This window comes from Malus domestica, chromosome 05, assembly GCF_042453785.1.
Source record: "Malus domestica chromosome 05, GDT2T_hap1".
Taxonomy (NCBI): domain Eukaryota; kingdom Viridiplantae; phylum Streptophyta; class Magnoliopsida; order Rosales; family Rosaceae; genus Malus; species Malus domestica.
The window spans coordinates 12,591,686-12,616,866 of NC_091665.1; the positions used below are offsets into that span (position 1 = coordinate 12,591,686).

Sequence of the window (25,181 nt, forward strand, 5' to 3'; positions counted from 1 at the left end):
ATTTGGCAAAGACTTAAACGTATTTTTATTTTATTGACGCGAAATACTGTCGTGGCAACATTTGGATCATGTAAGTTTTTCTCAGTGAAACTTTGAAAGAAAAATATGTGGAAATCCAAAGGCCCTATGGTTTGCCGGATATTGTAGATCCTCCAATAGATTCACGGATAATAAAATAAAGTTTTGGACGTCCCTATGATTACGTTGGCTTCGTGAACGAACTTGCATGCTATCTCTCTCTCTTAATCTTCCAGGATAAGATCTGATGATCATCCGGGGAATATCCAATACAGTGCGACCCCACCTGTAATAAACAAAACAAGAAATTCATATCTTCTGAAATCCCAAATCCTCAATTACAAAAGTAAAAAATAAAGAGAAACCCATTGTTGTTTCTCAAATTTGAGAAGTTGGGTTTCGTCCTGATTCGATGACCTTTTGATTTGCTTTGCCTGCCCACTAATTTCTGTGTATTTGTAGGGGAGCATATAATATTAAGATATTTGTGGTGAGTGGTGAGTTTTCCTGTATGAAATTAGTGTTGGTGATTAGTGGGTACGCACAGTTTGTCTGCTTATTACATGGCGTGGGAAGTATGTCGTTTATCACATGTCGCTTTTTTAATGATCTTTTTTATGGTTATGCCGACGATGATAGGCGGATCTGGTAACTGGTCTGTTCGTTTTGTTGGGATCTGGGAAGTATGGTCACTAGTTTTGCTTTTGCAGGCTGATTGACCAGTTTTATTGGGTTTACTACTTTTTTTTAAGTGAATTTTAGGCTTGTATTAATTCTGTTCATCATTTTGGAGTCGAAAAAAAGCAGCTTTTAGCTTTATTGCTCTGCTTGTAAGTTGTCAAAGTTCAATCCTTTGGCTTTGTCTGCATCTGCATCTGCATCTTTTTTTATGAATCTCATTTTGATTTCGATGTGATTTTTAACTAACCTGAGATCCAAAGAATTTCTGTTGGATTTATCCAATATAAATAAACCTTTAAGTGGTCTACTATATGTAATAGGAATGTAATATTGGAGAATAATGTTAATTGTGATTTGATCTCTTAAAGATATCAATCCTAATCCTATATAAGGTGTCTTATATTGGAAATAGGATTGATGGAATTCTTAATAATATATGATTATGATATTTTACTTGAGAGCCAAGAAATGAGAGTTTTAGTTTTCCCTTATGGACGGAATCTAAGATTTTTTGGCTAGTATATAAACACCGGTCCCTGCTAACCCTAGACACGACAACTAAGGCTTCCCATAGAGCATTGTCATAAAGCTAGGAGTTTACAGAAGAGTTGGTGTTTCTGTTTGTCACGGCAAACATAAAGATTGGAGTTTTATCGATGACGTCTTGCTTGCATGGCTACTGCATCTTCGGTAACTACCATTGGAATCAGGTCAGTCACTCTTCGTTTGTGTTTTAATTGTATAACCTTATAAGGCTAACAATTGGTATCAGAGCCACTGGTTATATGATTAAAACCTATTAGGTTTAGGTTGGACTATATAATATTTTTATGAGCTGCATTTTTAATCCATGTTATGATTGCATATACTTGGCAACACCACCATGTTGTTTCAATTGGTACAATTGATGATTGTTAATAGGTTATATAACCATTCGGTTTTAGTCAAGAATTTTAATAATCTTATGGCATGATGAATCTGGGAAACTTTATCAAGAATACCAGCAAATCGTGTATCAATACTATAATAGTGGCATGCCGCATGCGGAGAAGTATATATATAAACCGTGTTGAAGTATAAAATTAAAATAATGGTGATGATCCAAATATGGAATAAGCTTCAAATCCCAACAGTTTTTTAAACTATACCTATTTTAATTGCAGACAATATGGTTTAGTTGATAGTTTTTGATCAGGCATCTTTATTGCATAAAATATGTTTGGGTCGAACCACCAAAGTCTGGAGATTGCTAATATTTTGATCAAGCAAGAGCATGTAATTTTTATTTGATTAGTCAAATTTGATTACCACCAATAGTTCTGATAAGGGGATGTTAAAGAAAATTGATTAGTTAGTTCATTGGATTAACTATGACTGGAAACCATGGCATATTTCAGATTTTCTATTTTAAAGTTGATGTTTTTGGTTGGAATGTTTAACCATGTACTACGGATGTCTTTGTCAATTTTGTAAGCATATGCAAATACACATTTACACTGGAAAAGTGATGCGGCCTCTCAATTTAGCAAGCCGACCTCTGCCAAAGCAGAGCATTGTGTTTCATCGACTCAATTCGGATTTTGGGTTTTTGGTGTAATCTTTTCCCTTGGTCTTAATTGCTGACAAGATTTTGTGGTGGATTTAAAAGGTGATTATTTGGTTCCTGCATAACTTACATATGCCGTGACATCTCCTTATTACTTGGAATATTATGTTTTTGGTTCCTTGTTTTGGTGGCATCAAAGAGTTTTCGTACTAGCATAACCAACTAATTATTCAGAACCCAATTTTGACTGCAACCTAATTCTTAGAATTAAGAAAGAGGCGTAACAGTTCAAATATTGCTTGACATCTTTCGGAATGTTGGTAACGGAATTGTTCACTTTTAGATGTCTCAATACTATTATTGGTATATGATTTGTGCCTATATATATGATTGTGGTAACATATATTACAGTTGTGTTGCAGGAATGCATATGCTAAGTTTATATATGTCTATATTTGAAAGCAGGTCAATATAAATTTTGGCAATTTTTGTTATTGCATTTATAGCATCACGGATATGTTTCAAAGATGTGTAAGGTGACACAATGTCCTCCATGACCGTAGCATATGATAAATTGTAACTAATTTGCTTAAACCAAAATTTTAATATTGTTAAGCAAATGGCATGTATAGTGTTGCTTGTATGGCTAATTTGGTTCAAGCATGAGATAACATATTTTTAATATTGCCATGGGTTTTGGACTATAGTGAATTGTAGTGTTGTTTTCGCTAATTTTCACGAGATGTGAATGAACTTTTATGCCATTAATAGCACAAGAAATATGCATGACTAATCAATCAAGTTTGTCTACAATTTGCTTTCTTATCTCAAAAGTCATTCAATTGTACGTGACTAGTTAACTATGAAATTGATGCATAACTTGTGGATTGACTGAGAGTGACAGAAAGCATTCGGTGGCAAGAACAAGTACAGTATACAGATGAATGAGGTTTGCAGTATTTATGTGACACTTCTCATTTGTATTCTATTTATTCTTATATGAGAATTATGGTGGTCATGTGATTATATATGTTTATAAAGAAGTAGTGAACATATGAAGGCATAAGGTATGTATTTCATTCAAAGTATGTGGCTTAACTAATAAGCATGAATTTTCAAACATGTATTATTGTTTGTGGTTTTTCCTATTCCTAAAGAATTTAAACAGTACTTTGATTAGTAATTTTTATGTGTCATAAGGGGAGAAGAAAAGAAACTTATACAAGCCTAATGTATGGCATGTATTGGAGATGTTTCTTTTGAAAGAAAAGAATTTTGGTAGTTCCTTTGTTTAATTTGGTATTTACAAGGCTAATGCACGATTTTGATACTAATGATTTAGGAGCCTTGTACTACGAAAAGAAATGTACAAAAGAAAAGGAACCCGTTTGACTTAAGAAAACATTTGAGCAATTTAGTTTTTAAATTAAAGGAATGTATTGTTCTTTCCCATTACATAAAGTATTTCCATTGAGTAATTGACTCCATAATGATAAGTTTTGACATTCTTGTGGTGGAATAAAACTTGTTCTATATGTGATTAATCTCTTTCAAGTATGTTGTCAGGTATTTTTGAGATTAATTTGATGTCAAAGGGAGTCATGAAGGAATTAGTGCCATTTGTTGGCAAAAACTCAAAGCTCGAATCAGGTTATCATAATTTTGTCACTTAGAGTTAATTAATCCATGTGACTTCTTGTATTGTTTCAGGGCGGAGTTGACCAATGCCTTTTCAACTAAGCAAGACGCAACGGCTTAGTTTGCAATGGGACTATGTTTTTGAGTTACTTCGGTCAACTTTGCATCTTAATTAGAATAAAAGGGATAATCTTCTTGCCTACAGGTGTGGATTACTTCTTTTAGTTTAATTAAGATGGCATAGTATGAGTTTTATTTCATAGAAGTTGTGAAAACCTTCATCTTGCCTACAGGTGTTGAAGTTTTTCATGAAGGAACTTTTGTGACATAAAATCTAGTACTAGAAACTAGATAATTTTCTTGCCTACAGGTGTAAATTAATTTAGTTTCATGAAGTTTATTGGGATAAAGTTCCATGCCATTAGTGACAAATATTTCCACAATGAGCCCATAAAAGGTTGTGGTTTGAAGGCATGGAAATCGGTTGCATCATAATGTATTTTGTCTCTTTATGAGACTTGTTGATGCAAAGTATTGGACCCATGAAGGTTAATCAATGATTGCTAAGGTATGCATTGTTTAAGTCTTATGCTTGTAAATCTTTTCAATTTGAATTATGATGTCGGTTTAGAGGATGAAATTTGACTACTAAAGTTTCTTTTGGACATCGAAATTGAAATGATATGAAATTGAATTTGTTATGGATATATAAATTCATGATAGATGCACATAATTGTTTCTGGCAGATTGCGTGTCTTGATTTAAATCGGGTGAATGACACGTCTAATGATCACCAAATGACCTGAATTTTGGATATGTTCAACATATAAATGTCTACTATGTGTCTGAAAATTTTCGTAATTTTCTGCCATGTATGTTAATTACGGTGAATTTACTAGTAACCCATGCTCGTATAGACAGTTTTTACTGGCAGATTGTGATGTTTTTTGAGACGTGACTTTAGACTACTATTTTGACCCAAAATGGCTCTGTATTTCTATTTTATGAAGATTAGTATGTCTATTTTGATCAATATAAATTTGGTAGCAATCAAGCTTGTAAATTAATTATGATAAATTCTAAAGTAAGTGTAACTCATTGCTGAAATTATGTTTGACAACTTTATGTTGGTTGTGATGTCTATTTTATTATGTCTAATATATAAAGACATTTTCTTTAGGTACATATTTGAAAAAATATATTAACGAGTGTTTGCCCAAGTGGGAGAATTAGTGAACGAAAATTGGGCTTCACACTCATTAACTTATTTGCAAGTATAACCTCTGAAAACTTAGTGGGAGTTGTTCTAAAATTTTGAGCACTAAGTGGACTTGCATGAATCTATTAAAGCATTATTCTATCTTCCATGAATTTGGGTTACTCGAATATCCATAATATGTTTAAATTGCACGAGTGGATACTTGGTATATGCGTACATTTTTCTGTTACTTGCAATCATTTGGATTTCTGAGTTGATCATTTGTTTTGGGGCTCATAAGGACTTAGCATAAATGTGGACTTATTAATACATATAAGATGGTTGTTGGATGCATGTTTTGTGTAATAGCAGTGAATGCTTTCATGCTTAGTTGTACCTTTCTTATGGAGGTAATATGCATCCATTGACTAAGTAAGGCTATTCCCAAAGGCATATTTTCAAAAGTATGATTTATGTATTGATTTGCAAATTAAGCAATGATGTTGCAGATCAATGGGAGTTTGAGTTTCGTGTTAGTAATGCCTTACATTTGCAGATGACCTATAAGCTATGTATAGAATCCATGTATTCAATTTAATCTCCAGTTGGATTCATTAAGTCACATTTTTTGTGTGCTAGTCAATTATCTGATGAAATATATATCAGATATCAAGTTGTTATTCAATTGCATATTAAATGGCATGGCATGGTTTGTGCACTACCTCAGTTGTGAGGATTTCCATCTTGCCCGCAGGTGTTGGAAATCATTATGAAAGTAACTGGTATGGTACATAGATCAGTGTCAAAAACATATTAATTCATCTTGCTCACAAGTGTTGAATTAATTTGTTTTATGAAGTTTTTTTGCGATATTTTACTTGGACATGTGCCTATTTGGTATTTTCAGTTGTGTCCGTTGGCTACAAACATTGTTTGTATTATTATTGATCTAATGAAAGTGATGCATGATTGTTTTGGAGATGTATTCACACTTGCAGGTTATGGTGGTTTCATTAGATGAAGGATATATGCATTGGCAGATTTAAGGCTTCGAAGAAGCATAAAGTGTAACTTGTGAGTTACAATAAGGTGGACCTGAGATGATATAAAGTAAGACATTTTGGTTAATTTAAAGTTTAATTTTAAAGTTTCATCTCTTGATCATAATTTGTGTTTCATGTAAATGAGGATCTTAGCATGTGTGATTATGAAGGTTCTGGGTTGTGTCAACTCTACAACCTTGTTAGTTCCATGTTAAGAAATGCATTTGACAGAAGCTGCATTAAGGACGAGATGTAATCACTGTTACATGGCCACTAAAGTGACATTAGTCTCCAATCTCAAGTATAAACATGAATATTACATTTTGTAGACCAAGTGGGAGAATGTTGGATTTATCCAATATAAATCAACCTTTAAGTGGTCTACTATATGTAATAGGAATGTAATATTGGAGAATAATATTAATTGTGATTTGATCTCTTAAAGATATCAATCCTATATAAGGTGTCTTATATTGGAAATAGGATTGATGGAATCCTTAATAATATATGATTATGATATTTTACTTGAGAGCCAAGAAATGAGAGTTTTAGTTTTCCCTTATGGACGGAATCTAAGACTTTTTGGCTAGTATATAAACACCGGTCCCTGCTAACCCTAGACACGACAACTAAGGCTTTCCATAGAGCATTGTCATAAAGCTAGGAGTTTACAGAAGAGTTGGTGTTTCTGTTTGTCACGGCAAACATAAAGATTGGAGTTTTATCGATGACGTCTTGCTTGCATGGCTACTGCATCTTCGGTAACTACCATTGGAATCAGGTCAGTCACTCTTCGTTTGTGTTTTAATTGTATAACCTTATAAGGCTAACAATTTCTCCATTTTCTCTAATATTTTCAAGACTCGTGGTTTTTTTCTTCTTATTTTCTCCAATATTCTTTCCCCATCTTATCCTTTCTCTTATGATTTTATCCCTTTGTTTTCGGTTTGGTTAGTTTTCTTATTCCTGCTCCTCATGCTCTGTAATCAATAGCTGCTTGATCCTCAGTTGAGTTCTTGCAGAAAAACTTGCTTTTAGGATGGTTCTGTTCTTATTTTGCTTTGATTTGATTTCATTTTACCTTTCTCGGACTTTCGGCTAATAAGAATTCAAGTGTAGTATCTGTTCTTATCGGTTTAATTTGATTTCATTGATATGCATGCAGGTCCCTTATGCTTAGAGCTCCACTGCGGTAGTGAGGTGGAAGGAGGATTTGATCGAGGAAAATTGAAACATTTAGGATCATGGGTAATCTGTATGAGGCATCAAACGGCCACATGGTTGCGAGACAATCCAAGGTGTCACTACCCTGGCTTGATGTAAGAGTCTTTTATGTTAGAATTAGCAAATGTGAGATCGATGATTCCGCTCCCGAGTTCCTCACAGTAAATCACATTCCATTGGATCCTGATACCCTTCTTGAAGTTAATGGTGTTAGAGATGGAGCATGAGTTGTGAATCAGATATAGTTGCAAGCACTGGCTTCTTTAAAGGAAGGCAATTCATGGGGCCAGAGTCTACTTCACCTTCGATTGAGGTATACATCGCAGGGTCCTTCTCGGGCACTCCAATAATTTTGACAAAGACTTCGCTGCTCGGTCTTTGGAAGAAGCATGCGAGGAAAGGGTTGTTGGATTCCATACCAGAGTATGAGGCAACTGAAGACCAGAAAAACAATCCTCCTCCTAGGTTTTCTTTTCAGGTACCTACTTCCGATCGAGTGTTTTTCATGCTTTATGCATTTCAAAATGGAGTTTGAGTTGCCTTGCTCTCTGTTGCTTATTGCTCGGTGATCCTGCGCTTCACCTGTGAAACTTTCTTATTGCAAAATCACCGAAAAAGTACATAAATTGTTCCATGTTAGATCCGCTGGCTAGAAAATACGATTCTTGTAGTGGCACAGGCTCATGTTGTGAAGCTGCAGGTCAACAGAACAAAACTCATTTTTATCATCTTATATGTTGTTGAGTTGCTTATGGCAGAGATATGTACATATGATACTCCTACGTTTTTGGCTTTCAGCAGGTTATCCGAACCCAAAATTCGCTGGTCAATCAATAATTGATCAAAAGGGAACCGCTACTATGTTGACGAAATAAAACGATGCTAATCTAGTACCTCAAAGTACACTGAAATCATCTCCGTATTGCATATTATGCATAACCTTTCTGTGCAGCAGTGTTTATTTGCTATTATATGGTGCAAATCAACAGACCTCCCACATGGAGAGATATCCATGATGTGCTCTCGTTTTAAGGCCTCCTTTGGTGTCTAGGAAGAAGCAACGAGTAATATTGTTGTCGATACAAGGTGTCCAGCCTTTCTGGTTTTCTGTCCCGTAATATTTCCGACATATGGTTTCTCCAGAAAAAAACACAAAAACAAAAACAAAAACGACTGCAGTATGGTCCTCTCATAAAATGTAGGATTGAATACAAAAACATCTATATATATACAGAGGAAACACAACGGTATCGACACACAGCAACATCAAAGCGTTTTAGGCTTCGTTATGTTGGTTAGTCATAAAATTCTGCAATCCATAATTCCATATGCACATCAGATTGTAGTAAGTTCATAACAACCAGATTCGGTTCATATGCTTTTTCAGGATCCAGATATACAACCACTCGAACTCTGATCACCGTTAATCTATCAAATGCAAAGTTTTGGCTTACCGGGAAAAGCTAATATGCACAATGCTAGATACAGCTAAACATCCACAAGGGCAAGAGTCCAACGCAGCACTAGTTCATCTATTAACAAAAGACAAACCCCACATGATTCTAACAGAAGATTTTGAGCTTGAGGGGGTGTACTCGATTCTGCCACGTGATTCTAACAAAGATTCTGAAGTTGAGGGGGATGTGTCGCACGGCGAAACCAGGTATTGAATGCCGTGACCAGGTGAGGACAGTCCTCCACATTCCGGGTAGAGAAGCTGAGGCACTGCTGCAGCAACTCCTGTGAATCTGACATGGGCAGTGTGGAGATTATTCTGAGGAATATCTCTTCCAGATCCAAGTACAGTGGTTTGTTACTAGATGTCAGAGGGGAAGTATTGGTATCTTTACAAACAATCAGAACTGGAAGCCAATCTTTGACAAGCTTCTTCCGAACCTGAAAAACACATTATAAATATCAGCCTTAGGTTACTTGATCTGTCCGGGCCACGAGTTTTGTAACAGTAAAGGAAAAATAAATTGTTTTGTCTAATCCCCTGGGCACCTAACAAACAAGAATGAGGGTAAGATCGGTTACATTGTGTTGTTAACCAAGCAGCATTATCCAACAAGTATTAGGATGTTCACAAATTGGAAACATGTTTCTGTAAAGCATTTGGAAAAGATAAATCAATGGAAAACATAACTGCAGCTCCATTTGGGGATAACCACTCACGCATGAAAACATAACAGCAAAGTTCTTGCCCATACACATTTCAGTATGAGGCAACTTACAATGTATTTTACGCCAGAAGAGAAAAGAACAAATATGAGAGAAAGCAGATGAGTGTGTTATTCAATTGTTTTTTTTTGTTTTTTTTTTGTTTTTGGCTGGATAGGGACTAGGACATAAATGGAGAGAAAACCTTCAAGACAACTGCTGGCATCTGTGAAAAATTTAAAATCGAACAACACATAAATCTCCTTTATAAGATAAAAATGACCCAAAATTAAGGCTTTAAGACTCTTCTAAACTTCTCCATTTCTCCCTACATTTAACCATGCAAACGGAAAGGAAAAAATTTCAAGTTTCCCTCCACCTTTCTTCTTCCTTTCTATTTCCCTCAATCCGAACATATGATTACAAGTTTACATAACCGTTTATGGACTGGTGTTTGCTGCTGGTTCTGTCAATACTAAAAGATTCACAGTTCAGGTGTTCAGCAGAAATATTCACAGACCACTGAAATTGCACTCAATAATCCCACTTTCCAAATGTTTGAAGAAAACCAACATCGGAGTGTATTAGCTCCCGCCTGCCGCAATAATATAATTTGGAAACAACCGCTCAGCTTCTTTCTCTTATAAATTGCCAACGTTGTAGAACTAACAGAACCACCTCTATATTGCAACAAAGAACTTCAATTACTGGATATGCAGCTACTCTAACAGGAAAGATGACATGGGAATAGTACCTGAGCATCAACCAAAATGGTTCCAGCAGCGACGGCATTTGCAAGCCTCGAAGTGCAGCGAAGCAGGATGCTAGGTAGCCCCGGCACAATATTTCTCCACGCATCATCCCGAAAAGCCCTCTGCAAATCAGCAGCGAAAGCAGGCTGCTCACTCCACTCCCTTACGGCCGAGTCAGCGACTCGGAGCTCGATCATCCTCTCCACAAGCCACACCAGGTGCTTCCCATTGGTCATTGCTGTGTGGAGGTTGAGCCTCTGGATGGCCTCGGTCTCGTCATGGTCGCCGCGGACTCCGGGACTCGTGTACTCCTCCATGGACTCCTTGACGACCTTGAAGGTGGTCTGAAATGCCCGATCCAGAACTCGCTCGACCAGGTCTCTGGACCCGAACTCCCGCAGCAGCTTTGCGACGAAGGCCTTGACGAACGCCATGCTCGGGTTGTGAGTCAATGCGAGGATGAGACCGTACAGCATCTCCTCGCTCGAATCGGGGATTCCAGAAACCCTTGCGATGAGATCTTTGGCTTCGTCTTCGCTCAGGTGAGGGATTAGGGCGAGCACTCGTGCTTCATCGTCTTGGGTCCAGGGGACGGCCTCCAGGAATCGGAGGCAGAATCGAACGCAATCCTCGAAGATAAGCTCCGAAGCCACCGGGAGGAGGTCGAGCGCCGTCGACACGGTGGCTATGGCGGATGCGAGGTCGGGGGTGTAGAGGAGTTGGAGGAGGGAAATGCGGGCATCCATGGAGCCCGGGGTCGGCGGGACCCGCAGGCTGATGTGGCGGACAGCGTCGTCTTGGGCGTGGGGGTGCTGCCATCGGTCGGATAAGAGGGCGGCGAAGTACTTACAGCGGCGGAGGGCGTGGGCGTGGAGGTGGAGAACGACGTCGTCCTGAGGCTGGGTGGTGGCGGGGGATAGAGATAACGACGTCGCAGAGGGGTCTAAGGGTGAGGGATCGACGAAGAGGCGGAGAATGACGTCGGCGGAGGAAGGGTCGTCGAAGGAGTAGGGGGTGGTGGGGTTGGGTTTCAGAGTCGAGCTCGGGATGGGTTTGGGATCGGGATGGGTGGGTCTTCTGGCATGGGAGTCGATGATGACGGCGACGCAAGGACGGCTGGAGCTGCTGGCGGTGGCGGAGCTGGCGGGGTGTACGGCGCGATGCCGTTTTTTGGAGCCGGTGCCGGTGACCATATCGGGATTTGGGTGATTCGAGAATTGGGAGCGAGCGTCTAGATTTTTCATTCTTAGGGCGAAGGAAATGGAGGATAAGGATGGGCGCGGGACACGTGGAATTACGTGAATTTTTTGGGTGTACTTAATTTGGATTTTAGATGATTCTAATGAATTTATTTTACATGACAAATGGTTTTTAAAATCAATTAATTTGGTTTATTTTTTTATTTTTAACTTTCATTGCCAAACGTCTTAACGTTAGAATAAAATCAATAATCTTTGTCAAAAACAAGAATACAATTAATAATTTTAGTAGTATCTTTATGTGGCGCACATATAAAATCTCGGGAAATTTTATTTAAATTCGTCTAACATATTTCTACATTTAATTTACTCTTTGCACTCATTTGATTTTTAACTAAACTATTAATATCTCTTTAAACCCAAATTTAATAACTAATAAACCCCTATAAGCCTAATTCAATATGTGGATTTATCTTTGCACCCACTTGTTTTCCCTTTTGCATCGTGTTTCAGGCTTGCACAAAAAAAGTTCATCTGGATAGTCAAAATCTAGTACAATAAGCACAGTTTGTAGGTACATAAAGTCAAGTATAGGACCATTGCGTGTAGTTGTTACCAAAATTGAACAACATTTAAGTACATGTTCAATGTATGTTTAAACGCAGAGTCTAATCTCAACTCAAGAACAACTTTGTTGAGTAAATCCTAGCCTAGAAGCACCTACATCAAAATGTAGAAGGGTATCCTCCAATTGATAACCCCCTATTACCATCGAAGTCTTCAAGTTCAAACCTCCATCCAAAAACCCCAGACACATAACTTCGTTGCTCACTTGAACCATCGAGTTTCTGCCGTGAATTCTCCACTTCACCAACTCAGTCTGCAGCACCAGATCGATAATCGGCACTTTTGGACCGATCAACGTGCCATTTTTTTTTTGTGAACTAAAACATTGCCCAAATGGTGCCACAATGGAAACCCTAGTCATGTTCATAGACATTGCAACCTGCTCATAAGCTTTAGTAAAAAAAAATTCATCGTCTTCTATGAAGTCCAGATATATGTAAAAAAAATTTACCCTAAATTTGGACAGAACTTAATTAACACTAAACTTTATTAATGACAGTAAATCATATTAGAGTCAAACTGCATTATAATTAAAGTATGAAATCGTAAATACTAGTTTAGTACATGAAATTTTAAGAGAATGTACATGTTAAAGACTTGAAGCTTATTTTTGTCTTCCACTGGTCTTGAGCAGTAAGTTTCGTGCATGATACACAAATTGAGGTCCATGGGTGTCGAGAAATGCTTCGATATTTTAATCATCTTCAGGATCCACATTATCATTAGTGGCTACATTCTCTAGCCCTCGAAGTTGCTTAAATTGATCCACTCGCCCCTGGTATTTTAAGTACAAGTTTTTCACTTTAATATCACTACTCGTTTGACTCTTTTTGTGCCACATGGTAGAAACTGGTGGCATAGGGTGACCTTCACACAAATGTACCTATAATACACAAAGTCATCAATCAATTTGGAGTTATCAAATAAGATAAAATAAATATATATGTAAAAAGAAAAAACATATCTTATACCTGGATAAAATGATGATCTTCAATTAGATAACCAATGGCAACCTCACGTAGGTTAGTATCACTTGATTGAGTTGATGACTGTAGAGAGTATGGAAGAAATGTAATGCATTGTGTCATGCTCAAGTGTATCAAAACCACGTTATAGCATGTAGCAATTATATGCCCTAGATCTGGCATGGTCAACTGATGAGTAGATTTTATATTATATATTTTACCCTAATCTTAGTATATTTTGGTTAATATATTAGAAGAATTTTGATACTTTGAATTGTATTTTCAATATAGGACTTCCAACTTCCTCTGGAGCCAAAAAGGATCAAATGGACGAATTTTGGAGTAATTCCAGTTGGAGGACGTTCGTGAGTCACTTAGTTTGATCGTATCAAAATTTGGGATTTTTCCACCAAGCGGTTATTTTCTGGCGATGAAATAAAGAAGCAGTGCGCAGTGCTGGAAAATGACGTTTTTGGGCTTAAATTGCGTTTTTGGAGCCCAAGATGACCTCGGATGGGTTCATGGCCTTCTGGAAAGTGTTTAGAATATTCCAAACATTAAATCCAGCTATATTGGGCCTGTTTTGGATCAGCTTATGGGTCAAAAACGTGGCTGTTCAGATTTTGGACGAATTTTGCTATTTTTATTTAGGGTTTTTATTAATTTTAGTTTGCTAGGGTTTGTGTGGAGGCTTAGCAAATATATTGCTTGGCCGTCTACAATTTTTCACGAGGCTTTATTTTATGCAATATTGGAGACAGAGAGAAGTGCTAGGGTTTTGAAGATTTTCTACTTGAAGGTGTTTTCAATCATTTTCTTAATAATATTTTCTATGATTTCAATTATGAATATGCGGAACTAATTTCTTTTGCTAGGGCGAAGCCTTGAGCCTTAGCATGAATATGTGATTTTTATCTATTTGCTTATGATTGATTGCATGCTTACTTTGAATTGTTAATCATCGGGATAAAAACTATCTAATTGTTTTAATGCCTGATCACCATTAGGATCTTTAGAAAAGTAATTTGATGCAATTTTGGTCGGAAGGTTCCCTGAAATTGACGCTGGCTTCTTGTGATTAATAATTGTAATTTCTCTTAAGATGAATATCACGTCTTAAGGATTGCATGATTTTTCAAAGGATTTTCATAAAGCATAATGAGTCTTTCATGTTTAGATTTGATCCGAACGTCCGGACGGGTTGCATGTTAGATATACGTTCTATGTTGGAGGTTCCAAGTAGAATATGAATTAGGAAAATCTAATCTTCAAAGTGGCATGTGTAGATTATAAGTAATTGGTAAAAATTCATAAGATTGCTAGGTGATGGTGGAACCCTAGTGCTTTCTTAATTTTATTCTCCCAAAACTATTTTCTTTCTCTAGCTCTAATATTGCAGATTGTTTATTTTAATTCATTAAATTCGTTTTTATTTTAATTAGGTTATAAAATCAATCACTTCAATTTCTACTTTACAATAATTAAATGGAATCTGATTAGTTCGAATTATTTAATAATCCCTGTGGAAATGACCTTCCGAAATCCGTTTATACTACAATAACCTTGTGATTCTTGCAAGTAAAATAGGAGATTTAAGCCCGTTCACATAAGTAGTAAAAATCCTATCAAGAAATGTCGTTTCTTACAAAACACTCTTGAAAAAGAGAAGGCATTTGACGTAGTTAATGTAGTAAATCTCTTCGTACCTTACACCATCCATTATTAATCCCCAACGCCATAGATATGACTCTGTATCCATAGTTTCCATCATGATTAACATCAGTTTGACCAGTAATATATGTCCTGATAGCCTCAGGGAATTCTTCTCTATATATCCATGTCGGCAAGGGATCAATAAATTTAGGAGGTGTATAAATCTAGTATGACATAAAGATAATGAAAAAAAAATGAACGTTAGTGTCTTCAAAGTAACGAAGGAAAGCTTTATTGTATTTCAAGAGATGCTCAAATTTTTACTTACCTTAAACTGTTTACGTTATGGCAATATATTAGTCTCAGGTGTTTGAATGTCATAACTCAGTTGATCAAGGACAATGCTGGCATTCATGATTGGTGATGTGGCAGCAAGATTCATCTTTTGTTTCTTTTTTGGTAGGGTAATAACATTCTCTTTTCATTTCTTGTTTGATGGTGCTGTGACATTCTCCTTTTGCTTCTTTTTTCTTCGTGAGACATTGCTAACACTCGCCATTGTACTAGTAACTGGTGTTTGGATTGGGCAAGTTCAGCCTCTGTAATCTCAAATGTTGATGGGAGATACTGAGTAGAATTGTCGACTTTGCATGGTCGCCCTTTTGTCTTAATCTTTTTTTTGGAGCATTAAGTGAAGTTGTATTTGGGTTCATTAGCTCTTCAATTTTCATATCGAGTTTGTTGATGCACAAAATCAGCGAGAACTTTGGTACAACAGAAAGTGTTAAGTTTGTGACCTTCGCTAGATTGCTCTAGTCACTAGTATGGATAAGTATGTAAATGGATAGGGACAGGGAAGCAAACATCAGATGTACGTGGTTCACCCAGATTAACTACGTCCACGGAGTAGAGGAGTTCTCATTAATTGTGAAGGATTTACACAAGTACATAGGTTCAAGCTTTCATTTTGTGAGTACTAGTGAATGATTTAGTACAAATTGTGAGAGAATGATCTCTATTTATAAAAGAGAGTTTCTAGTTTCATTCTGACATTGACACGTGTCGTGTTGTGATTGGCTTCTGATGTTGACATGTGTCGCGCTATGATTGGCTTCTCTGATGTCGACACGTGTCGTGCTGTGATTGGCCTCCTGGTTGGAGGGAAACTCTTTTGGGTCCTTGACGGTATAACGTTGACTGGTGCTCAGTAGTTTTGGGATTAGTCAAGTATGGTACAAACAATGCTCCTCTAAGTTCCCGAGTGAGGGAAGCTTCTCGGTTGGGGACTTGCAAGATCCAAGCCATTGAGTAATCACGAAACTTCTAAGTACCGAAGCGTGGTATCATTTTCACTTGCCTTCTTTGTCTCATATGTAGATGTGGCATCTTCTCTGGAAGTACTTTTCCTCCATCCAGGGGTTGTATCTTTAATCGATGAAGATGCATAAGGTAATGTATCAATTTCACTTGAAGCTTTACTTGTAGTTTCAGGCTTGGTCAAGTGCGATACAAACCCTATAGTAGGAGTCCCCCAAGTCGCCGAGCTAGGAGATTTGTCGAAGGAGGTAATAGACAAGGTAAGCAATCAGATTTCCAAGCAAGCAACCTGGATTGGAGGTTCGACTTCAGCTTCCGGTTGATTGTTCTCCTTCTCCTTATGTCGTAAACAACAACAAGGATAAGGAGAAGCAAATGGAGAAGAGATGATATGAGATACTTTTTCTTTTGAAGAAGTAACTTTCCACAGTCTTATTCTTGAACTGGGCTGGAGGGTTTTCTGGTTTCCTCCAGAGTATAAGGCTGACTCAAGAATTTGAGGGTCAAAACAAGTCTATCAAATCTAGAGTACGTTCGACCTTGATGATATGGGCTACTTTTGCTGTTGACAAAGTAGTGGATGTATCGGCATGTGTTCTGTTACGCTTGTCTCCACATGCTTCCTTGTATTCTTCTCACTTGCCCTATCTGTTCCTCAGGCAGATGTAGTATCTTCTTTGGAAGCATAAGATGTTGAAGATGAGTACTCGAGAGAAATGCTAGGTAAGTAATTAGGTAAGGGGTTCCAGGCAATTAGTTCCTGAATGGAAGCTTGATTCCAAGTGTTGACTGATTGCTCTTTTTCTCCTTGTCTTGCAGGTAAGAACAAGGCCAAAGGAAAAGATAGGGAAAAAGCATGATATGGGATACTCTTATTTTTAACCCTGATGATATGAGATACTCTTGCTCTGGTGTGGCTTGTTTGCAGAGGTATTATCGGGAGGAAAAGAAGCTGAGTATTTCGAGAGACTCTGTTGAGAGTGCCCTCTCGAATGTGAAGAAAAGTTGAGCATTTTTTTTATTTGTAGATCTGCCTGGCTGTGGAGGATGGAGGTCGACATATATAGGAGTTTCCCTAACAACAAGTAGTAATGCTATTCCTTTACCCTTCTTGGTCATATCAATGTAGTGGGAGCTGCAAGCTTCACGTGTTTTAACTTTGTCAGAGCACTGTGAAAAAGTGGTCTGTGGTATCTGGAAAGCTGATGCTGCGTGTGATGATTGCAGACAAGCTTTATCCAAGGAAATCTAGCTCTCGAGATTTAGAAAAATGTGCCTCTTCGATTTTAGAATAAGTAATCCTGTCAGGGATCTGGCTTTCGAGATTTAGAAAACGGTGCCTCTTCGATTTTAAAAAAAGCAATCCTGTTGGGAGTTTGACTCTTGAGATTCTGAGAGTAGTGTCTCTTCGATTTTTGAGAAAGTAATCCTGTTGGGAGTCTAGCTCTCGAGATTCGGAGGGCGGTGCCTCTTCGATTTTTGAGCACGTAATCCTGTTGGGAGTCTGGTTCTCGAGATTCGGAGAGCAGTGTCTCTTCAATTTTTGAGAAAGCAATCTTGTTGGGAGTCTGACTCGAGCAGTGTCTCTTCGATTTTTTAGAAAGTAATCCTGTTAGGAGTCTGGCTCTTGAGATTCAGAGGGCGGTGCCTCTTCGATTTTTTAGCACGTAATCCTGTTGGGAGTCTGGCTCTCGAGATTCAAAAAGCTATGCCTTTTCGATTTTTGAGCAAGCAATCATGTTGGGAGTGTTTTCTTGAATGTGAGTAAAGGTTGGGCATTTTTGCCAGTCTGCCTTGCCACGGAGTACGGAGGTTGACACACATTGGGACTTTCTAGTTATCAAGCACTAGTGTTGTTCCTTTACCCTTGTGGGTAATCGTAGGGTAGCTGGACTTTCAAAATTTATGTGTCTAAACTTTGTCAGAGATCCCTTATTCTATAAAATTTATATGTCTAACCCATCATTCATGTATTGAGGAGCGAGCCCTTATTCTATAAAAGGGACTCCCTCACTATCATTAGAGAGCATCGCCGCCTACTGAGCGACCGCCTCGCCGCAAGCATCAATTCTAGCCCATCATTTATGTATTGAGGAGTGAGCCCTTATTCTATAAAAGGGACTCCCTCACCTTTAACGCCACAAGCTGAGCTAACCAAGGCAACATAAGCCACAAGTCGAGTAGCCTCGCAACATGTACTACTTCTAGTTGAGCATCATTTCAGATTGGGCATCGCTTCATGTCGAGTATCAGTGCGAGACGCCATCTAGTTACTTCGGCCCACACATGGACTGAATTTGAAGTCTCCAGCCAAAAGACTCTCTTGACTGAAGACTTGGGGGGACTACTATTTGTACCATACTTAGGGCCTCCGTATTTAGATCTCGTATAAATACTCAGGGACTTAATTATGTAATAAAGGAAGGGGCAAATATGTAATAAGTGAGGAGCCCTTATTCTATAAAAGGACTCCTCACCCTCACAATTAGAGGAAGCCAATTCTTAGGTCATAGGAAAAGCTCTCTCACTTTTAGAATCTCTCACCCTTTCATCCTCAATCATCTCAGAGAGATACAATATCAGTGTGGACGTAGCCCAAACATTGGGGTGAACCACGATACATCTTGTGTTATTTACTTTCTTGCAGATTCACGGTCGGATTTACGTTGTTCCAAGACCTTCGGTTTTGTGCATCAACATTTGGCGCCGTCTGTAGGAATCGACACGAAAAGTTATGTCAGTTCTCTCTCAATTTTTCACCTACACCGTGAATCTGCACAACCCGAGATCATACTCGATCTGCAACCAGGGATTTCAGACAGACCAGAATCAACAGAGTGCAGCGAAAAGCCTTGAGCTTTGATGGAGAGAGGGACTTAGACAGAAAAATGAAAAGGAGCCAGAAAGATCAAGAGAAAGTGATTTGGGATCAAATGTGGAGCTCCCTAGGGATCCCAATTCTTGGACCCGACTCTCAATCTCGAGCCACCCTTAAACTTCTCTCTCACTTACATCGTCTACACTCTCAAGATCGTCTCCACCTCACGCGTCGTCTGCTCTGACGACAATGACCCTTTCACCCCTCTCCGCATCTCCTCATCCTCCTCCACCGGTAACACCACCACCGCCTAGGATTGGACTTCCCAGATGCTCCAGCTCAAAACCCAACAACCCGATAAAGTAAACCAGCCGAGGAAGGAGTTGTTACCTAAGAGTTCATTTCAAGATGGATTGACAAGGGTAGAAGCTAGTCGAGCAGCTGATGCAGATACTACTATATTCTAATCGTTTTCCATTATTTTCTCAGCAACCAAACAAGAATGCAAAACGCATAAGCCAGATCAAGTAATCACCCAACATTAAACCCAGCAACAAATGGCCCAGAAATCCGAGAAACTGGAGCAACTGAAATCAGAAATGGCAAGCAAGAAATTGAAGAAACGAGTCAACTCACCTGGCTGAGATCCATATTTCCCTGCTTATGGATTTATGGGTGGCCTCGACCTCAACTCAACTAACTTGGGCCCAAAATGGGCTTAGCCCTGTCCAAAGTAAACATGGGTGGGGACATTAAGTATTAAATTAAGGTTTCGCCACCGGTTACATAACCGGATCATTCCAGATGATGACTCTGACTTACGCTGGTGGCGTGGTTCTCACCACATTGGTTGATATGAGAAATTACTTAACACACAAATTAAACCCTCTTTTTGACAATTGTAGTATAGATATAAGTAGGGTATCGTTCTAGGCCGGGGATTAGGAGGGATTGCTAATCTATTCTAAATTAATTTAAAAATATTAAATAAGACTCAAGGACACAAAATTAGGCTAAAAACTCTAATAACTCGAAACACACTTAAAATGACTCAAAATAATGAAAACAATTAAATTAAACACTAGGAACTGAAATGGACGGAAATTGAATTAAAAGACTAACAATAAAGAAAACTAACTAAATAATATAATTTAATAATGGATGGGTGTTTGGTTTTGATGAAAAGTAAATTAAACTTAATTAAATTACAGAATTGATAAAAACATAAAATTAAGGTAAAATGATAAATGACGGACTAGCTAGAGGGTTTTCTCCACACATGACACATATGCAACCTAAATTGATTTTCAGTTGTTCTTTCAATAAATTGTGAATCTCAATACTCCAGATTAACCGTGAACAGCACTTTTTTAATCTTCAAGTTTTCCTTAAGTTATTGAATTGGACGGAAAAACGCATACAACAATTCAAAACATTCTTCAAAAGTCCCCTACGTGAAAAGCACAATAGCGATACAATCAAAGATCATTAAACTTTGTGAAAACTATAAGCATTGACGAGGCATTCGTAACTATGAAAAGCATGATACTCTTGCCAAGAATTTACTTAACGTGATTGTGACTAGCAACCTTTACTACTTGTGAAAATAAGTTCATAACGATTAGGTGAAATTCACTTATATTCTAGCATCAAATTCATGCATGTAAATTAAGCGTGCACTCTCAACCAACATACACAAATCAGTTTTTATACGAACGGATAAGTAAATTGAAAACACAACTTATGAAATCACAACCGAAGGTAATCAATTCATATTACAAATATATTCATGGTTTCGAATTAACCTCTAACCAACATAAATTTAATTACACATTATTAAAAACAGAAATAAAAGAGAAGTTTGGAAAGATTAAACCGAAAGAAAGGATCTGCTGCGTTCTGTCACTAGCTGCCAGGCACTGGAGCTTCGCCCTGTCAGTCCTCACATTTCCTTTCTTTTCTGCACGTTCTCACCTTCTGACCGTCCTCACTTCTGCTGCCCCTGATCTCTCCTTCCTGCTGCTATTTTATTCTTCCCTTTTTTTCTTCCAGCTCACGCTGTCTCTCTCTACATAGCTGCCAACGCAGCCTTTCTCCCGCGTCTCACACCCGTGCCTGCTGGTCTTCTGCCTTCTGACATGCGCCTCTCTCCCCCTCGGTTTCTCTATTTCTCTTCCTCAAGCTGCCAAATGGCAGCACCTCTTCCGTCTCTGTGGACTCTCTTGTCTCTCAAGTTTCTTCTGCTGCCAAAGGGCAGCCTCTGCCTTTCTCGCTCCTGCCGTGTCTGCGAGCTGCCCAAAGGGCAGCCCCTCTGTCCACCCCGCTCCAAGACCCCCCCTTCTGTCCCGTACCTCCTTCCTCTATTTTATTTTTTTTTCTCTCTGGCAGACTCCTTTTTAGCTTTTCAAATGACGCTGCCTTTCCGTCCCTCCAGCTGCCAAAGGCAGCTATCTTTTTTTTTCTTTATTCCCCGCGCCTTCTTTTCTGATCTGCCAGTCTCTCTCCCCTTCTTTGGATTCTTTTTCCGTCCCCAGTGTGGACTCCTCCATTTCCTCTGCTTTGCCAGTTGCTGTCCCCTAATTCTTCTGATTTCCTTGGATCCCTTTGTCGCTGACTTGCTTTCCTCCAGCTGCAAAGGCAGCTTGCTGTCCTTGGATTCTTCCTTGACAAAATAATACAAAACTAATTTGTATCATAAACTCTAAATTAGTAGCAGTTGGGAATTAAGAACAAATTCAAGTAACAAATCCAAAACCAATATTCTATGAAACAATCAATTCAATGCATATAAAATAAACCAAAATAAACCAAAATAAAACCTAATCCAAAAATAAAACCAATATTCTTTCTGTTTATTATTTAAAACTCATTTGTGCTTATTTTTATTTTCTTTGCATAACAAATCCTATAAACATAAAAATAACGTAAATAGCTCAAAAATATAAGGAACTAACTAAGAAAAGACGAGTGAATTCGAAGTAAAAATATATATAAATATGATCCGATCATTGGTCACCGTCCTTAATTGGCCCTTCTTCCATCCCCACCCCCTTAAGTGGTTGGACCCCAGCGAAGCCGAGAAGCATCCTAAGCCACAGTTGCAGCCGCAACAATACTCAATCTCGAAGAAGAAATCCTCCAAGAAGTAAGAAGTATGTCATCACATTAATGGATTTAATGAGATATTAACATTGTTTTGAGGGAGCGGAGAAGATGGGCAATAGTGCCTACCTTAACCTTGTCCCCTTTCTTGTAGGCAACGTCGGTCTGATTTTCACTAAGGTTGATTTGAAGGAAGTCAGCGAAGGGATTGGCAAGTACAAGAACAACTCGCTCTCCAGAAAAATGACATGGCCGCTGATAGGAGCATATTTATGCGACTAAGTTAGCTTGTTCTCATGCATTTATGTTGTTATTCCTTAGTAGTTTTAGTGTTTAAAGTCATTTTTGTGCAATTTCAGGTTCTAAGGACAAAGTATGCAAAATGTGCATTTTTGAGCCTTTTGGAGCAATTTTGGGCTTGGAATAAATATCACATGCTTGGAACTAAAGGAATGGACGAAATTGAAGACCTAAAGATGAGGATTCCTACTTGAAGTAGGAAAGTTAAGCTAAGGTTTCCTATTTTGGTTTGATCTTTCCTAAATCCTAAATGTCCCTAAGTTCCAGCAACATTGAAGGTTACCTATGCATTTTAGGACACAAATTAAGGGTTCCTTGTACCATAACAAACCTTTGCCGTGCACTTCATCCATGTTTAATTCTTGCATCAATCATCACTTCACTTTCACCTTTGAATCATTTCAACACCATTCCATTTTACCCATGCTTTGCATCATTACTTCACTTTCACCTTTGAATCATTTCAACACCACTCCATTTTACCCATGCTTTGCCTTGCACTTCCTCTATAAAAGGAAGTGTGTGTAACATAAATTGAGTTCAGACTTTGTTAGATCATTCACTCCCATTTCAACACAACCTTCATCCAAACACATCCATTCATCTTCACATCCATTCCTCTATACAAACAAACCTTCAAACACTCACCAACACCTTGTGCCGTAGCAAAGGAAGGGAAGGAAAGTGCTTGGACGTGCTTGCTGTCCAACATGGATCGTTGGAGCATTTAGGTGTTTTCTTTCTTTTGTTTCTAATGTTTAAATTCATTTCCTTTCGTTTTGTTTTAAATATGAGTGGCTAAACCCCTCTTGGCTAGGGGTGATTTCAAAGCCATGATTATGTGTGCAATATAATTTGATAAATTCCAGTTATGAACTCTTGAATTGTGAAGCAATTGGCTTAACTATTTGATTGATAACTTATTTGTATTTGTTAATTAAGGGTCGACACTTAATTGGCATGCATAAATCCGTTGCTAGAATATAAGGCAGTTTCACATAATCGTTACAAACTTATATTCACATGTAGTGAAGGTCACTTATAAACAATCGCGTTAAGTTCAATTCCTAGCATGAGTGACATGATGTCATAGTTGCAAGTGCTTTGTCAATGCTTATGATTTTCATTAAACGTAATGATCTTTGATTGTATCTCTATTATGATGTCATGTAGGGAACTTTAGAAGAATGCTTTGGGTTGTCGAATGATGTCATCCAATCCAATAAAACAAGGAAAATCTGAGAGTTAACTAGTGATGTCACGGTTAATTTGGAGCATTGTCATTCATAATTCAATGAAGTAGTAACTGGAAATCGAGTTATTTGCATACATATCATGTGTGGAGAAAAAGCCTCTAGCTATCCCATCCATCCTCTTATTTCTCAAATTTGTTTTACAATCTGTCTAGTTTTTCATACTTGTTTGTTTGTTTCAACTTCGTCCAAAACTCAATCCCCCTTTTACTTTAGTGTGTCTAATTAGTTAGAATCTATTTTAATTTGTGTTTTTAAATGTTTTGATTCAAGTAAAAGTCAATTTTCGTCCAAAGTCATTCCTAGTGTCTAGTTTAAGTTTATTTGGTTGTTTTAAGCTGTTTTAAGTATTTTAAGTTTGCTTTGAGTCTTGTGAGTCTTGTTAAGTGATTTTAAATTTAGTTTTTTGTTTTTGAGTCAGTTTATAGGTTATTAGCAAGCCCTCCTAATCCCCGGTCCAGAACGATCCCTACTTACAGTCTTTACTACAATTGATAAAAGAGGGTTAAATTTGTGTGTTAAGATAATTTTCGCATCAAGTTTTTGGCGCCAATGCCTGGGATTAGCAACTTTGCTAATCCCTTATTATTTCCTTTTGTTTATTTTCATGTATTTTTGTTCCTAGTTGCTGAGTTTACTTGTTTTCTTGTTTTAGGTGGTTTATGACTCGAAGTTCTCAACCTGTTCATAAGCACATCTTTGAATTTGACGACGATTTTGAACGAACTTTGAGACGAGCAAGGAATCAACAAGATCCCCAACCATCTCAACCTGCACCAGATCTTGAAGAAGACAAAGTAGAAGAGCAAGAGGAGGCCACGGCAAAGACTTTTGAAGAAGTCCAAGATATGGCAGTAGAAAATCGAACAATGAAGGAGCTTTCCGCTTCAGGATTGGACAATGCTCTGCCTTTATGCATTCAATATCCAAGGGCGGCCCAAAACAAAACCGACGAGTTCGAATTAAAGTCTAGTTTATTGCATCATATTCTTAAGTTCCATAGGTTGTCCATGGAAGATCCTAATAAACATTTGAAGGAGTTTGAGGTTGTTTGTTCGAGCATGACCCCTGTGAATGTTGATGGGAGCATTCTGAAAATGAAGGCTTTTCCCTTTTCTCTCTCGGAAAAGGCTAAAGATTGGTTGTATAAGCTAGCCCCCGGAACTGTCACATCATGGGAGAGTATGAAATGGGCATTTTTGGAGAAGTTTTTTCCAACTTTTCGAGTCATTCTACTACGCAAAAGGATTAGTGGCATTCAGCAAAACCAAGGTGAATCCTTTCCCGTTTACTATGAGTGTTTTAAAACCCTTGTTGCTTCATGTCCACAACACCAGATGAAGGAGGAGCTTATTCTTCAATATTTCTACGAAGGGCTTCTACCAATTGAATGCCAAATGTTAGACGCCTTAGCGGGAGGAGCTTTGGTGGACAAAACACCCATGGCTGCCAAGACCTTAATTACTAATCGAGCATTGAATGCTTAACAATATGAAGGCGTTGGTCAAAGAGACAACCCACGGCAACAACAAGTTAATGAGGTAAGTGATATTTCTGAACTTCAAAATCAAATGGCTAATCTTACTACTCTTCTTTCACAGGTGGTTGAAAAACCAAAAGAACAAAGTGTAGCTGCTTGTGGCATGTGCTCAATGAATGGACATCTCACGGATAAGTGCCCTCAATT

The 25,181-nt window shown here is 38.0% G+C and overlaps 1 protein-coding gene and 3 long non-coding RNA genes across 4 annotated transcripts; 3 read left to right on the top strand and 1 right to left on the bottom strand.

Annotated features, from left to right (window-relative positions):
* The first annotated feature begins 359 nt into the window (after positions 1-359).
* On the top strand, positions 360-7,351 carry LOC139196391 (uncharacterized). Its single transcript, XR_011581232.1, has 2 exons — positions 360-508; positions 7,290-7,351. It is a non-coding gene; the product is annotated as an uncharacterized lncRNA (long non-coding RNA).
* Positions 7,352-7,686: 335 nt separating this feature from the next.
* LOC139196392 (uncharacterized) lies at positions 7,687-8,209 on the top strand. Its single transcript, XR_011581233.1, has 2 exons — positions 7,687-7,826; positions 8,147-8,209. It is a non-coding gene; the product is annotated as an uncharacterized lncRNA (long non-coding RNA).
* Positions 8,210-8,375: 166 nt separating this feature from the next.
* Positions 8,376-9,518, top strand: LOC139196390 (uncharacterized). The gene is made up of 2 exons (XR_011581231.1): positions 8,376-8,642; positions 8,736-9,518. It is a non-coding gene; the product is annotated as an uncharacterized lncRNA (long non-coding RNA).
* LOC103420648 (BTB/POZ domain-containing protein At3g05675-like) lies at positions 8,548-11,534 on the bottom strand. The gene is made up of 2 exons (XM_008358698.4): positions 10,263-11,534; positions 8,548-9,244 (listed from the first exon to the last, which is right to left on the bottom strand). The coding sequence occupies exons 1-2, from the start codon at positions 11,502-11,504 to the stop codon at positions 8,963-8,965; spliced, it is 1,524 nt and encodes a 507-aa protein (XP_008356920.2). The 5' UTR covers positions 11,505-11,534; the 3' UTR covers positions 8,548-8,962.
* Between the last annotated feature and the right edge of the window lie 13,647 nt (positions 11,535-25,181).

Coding starts and splice junctions, on each gene's coding strand:
- LOC103420648 (XM_008358698.4), bottom strand. CDS start 11,504: ATGAAAAATCTAGACGCTCGCTCCCAATTCTCGAATCACCCAAATCCC. Junction 9,245..10,262: donor CCATTTTGGTTGATGCTCAG/GTACTATTCCCA, acceptor TGTGTTTTTCAG/GTTCGGAAGAAGCTTGTCAA.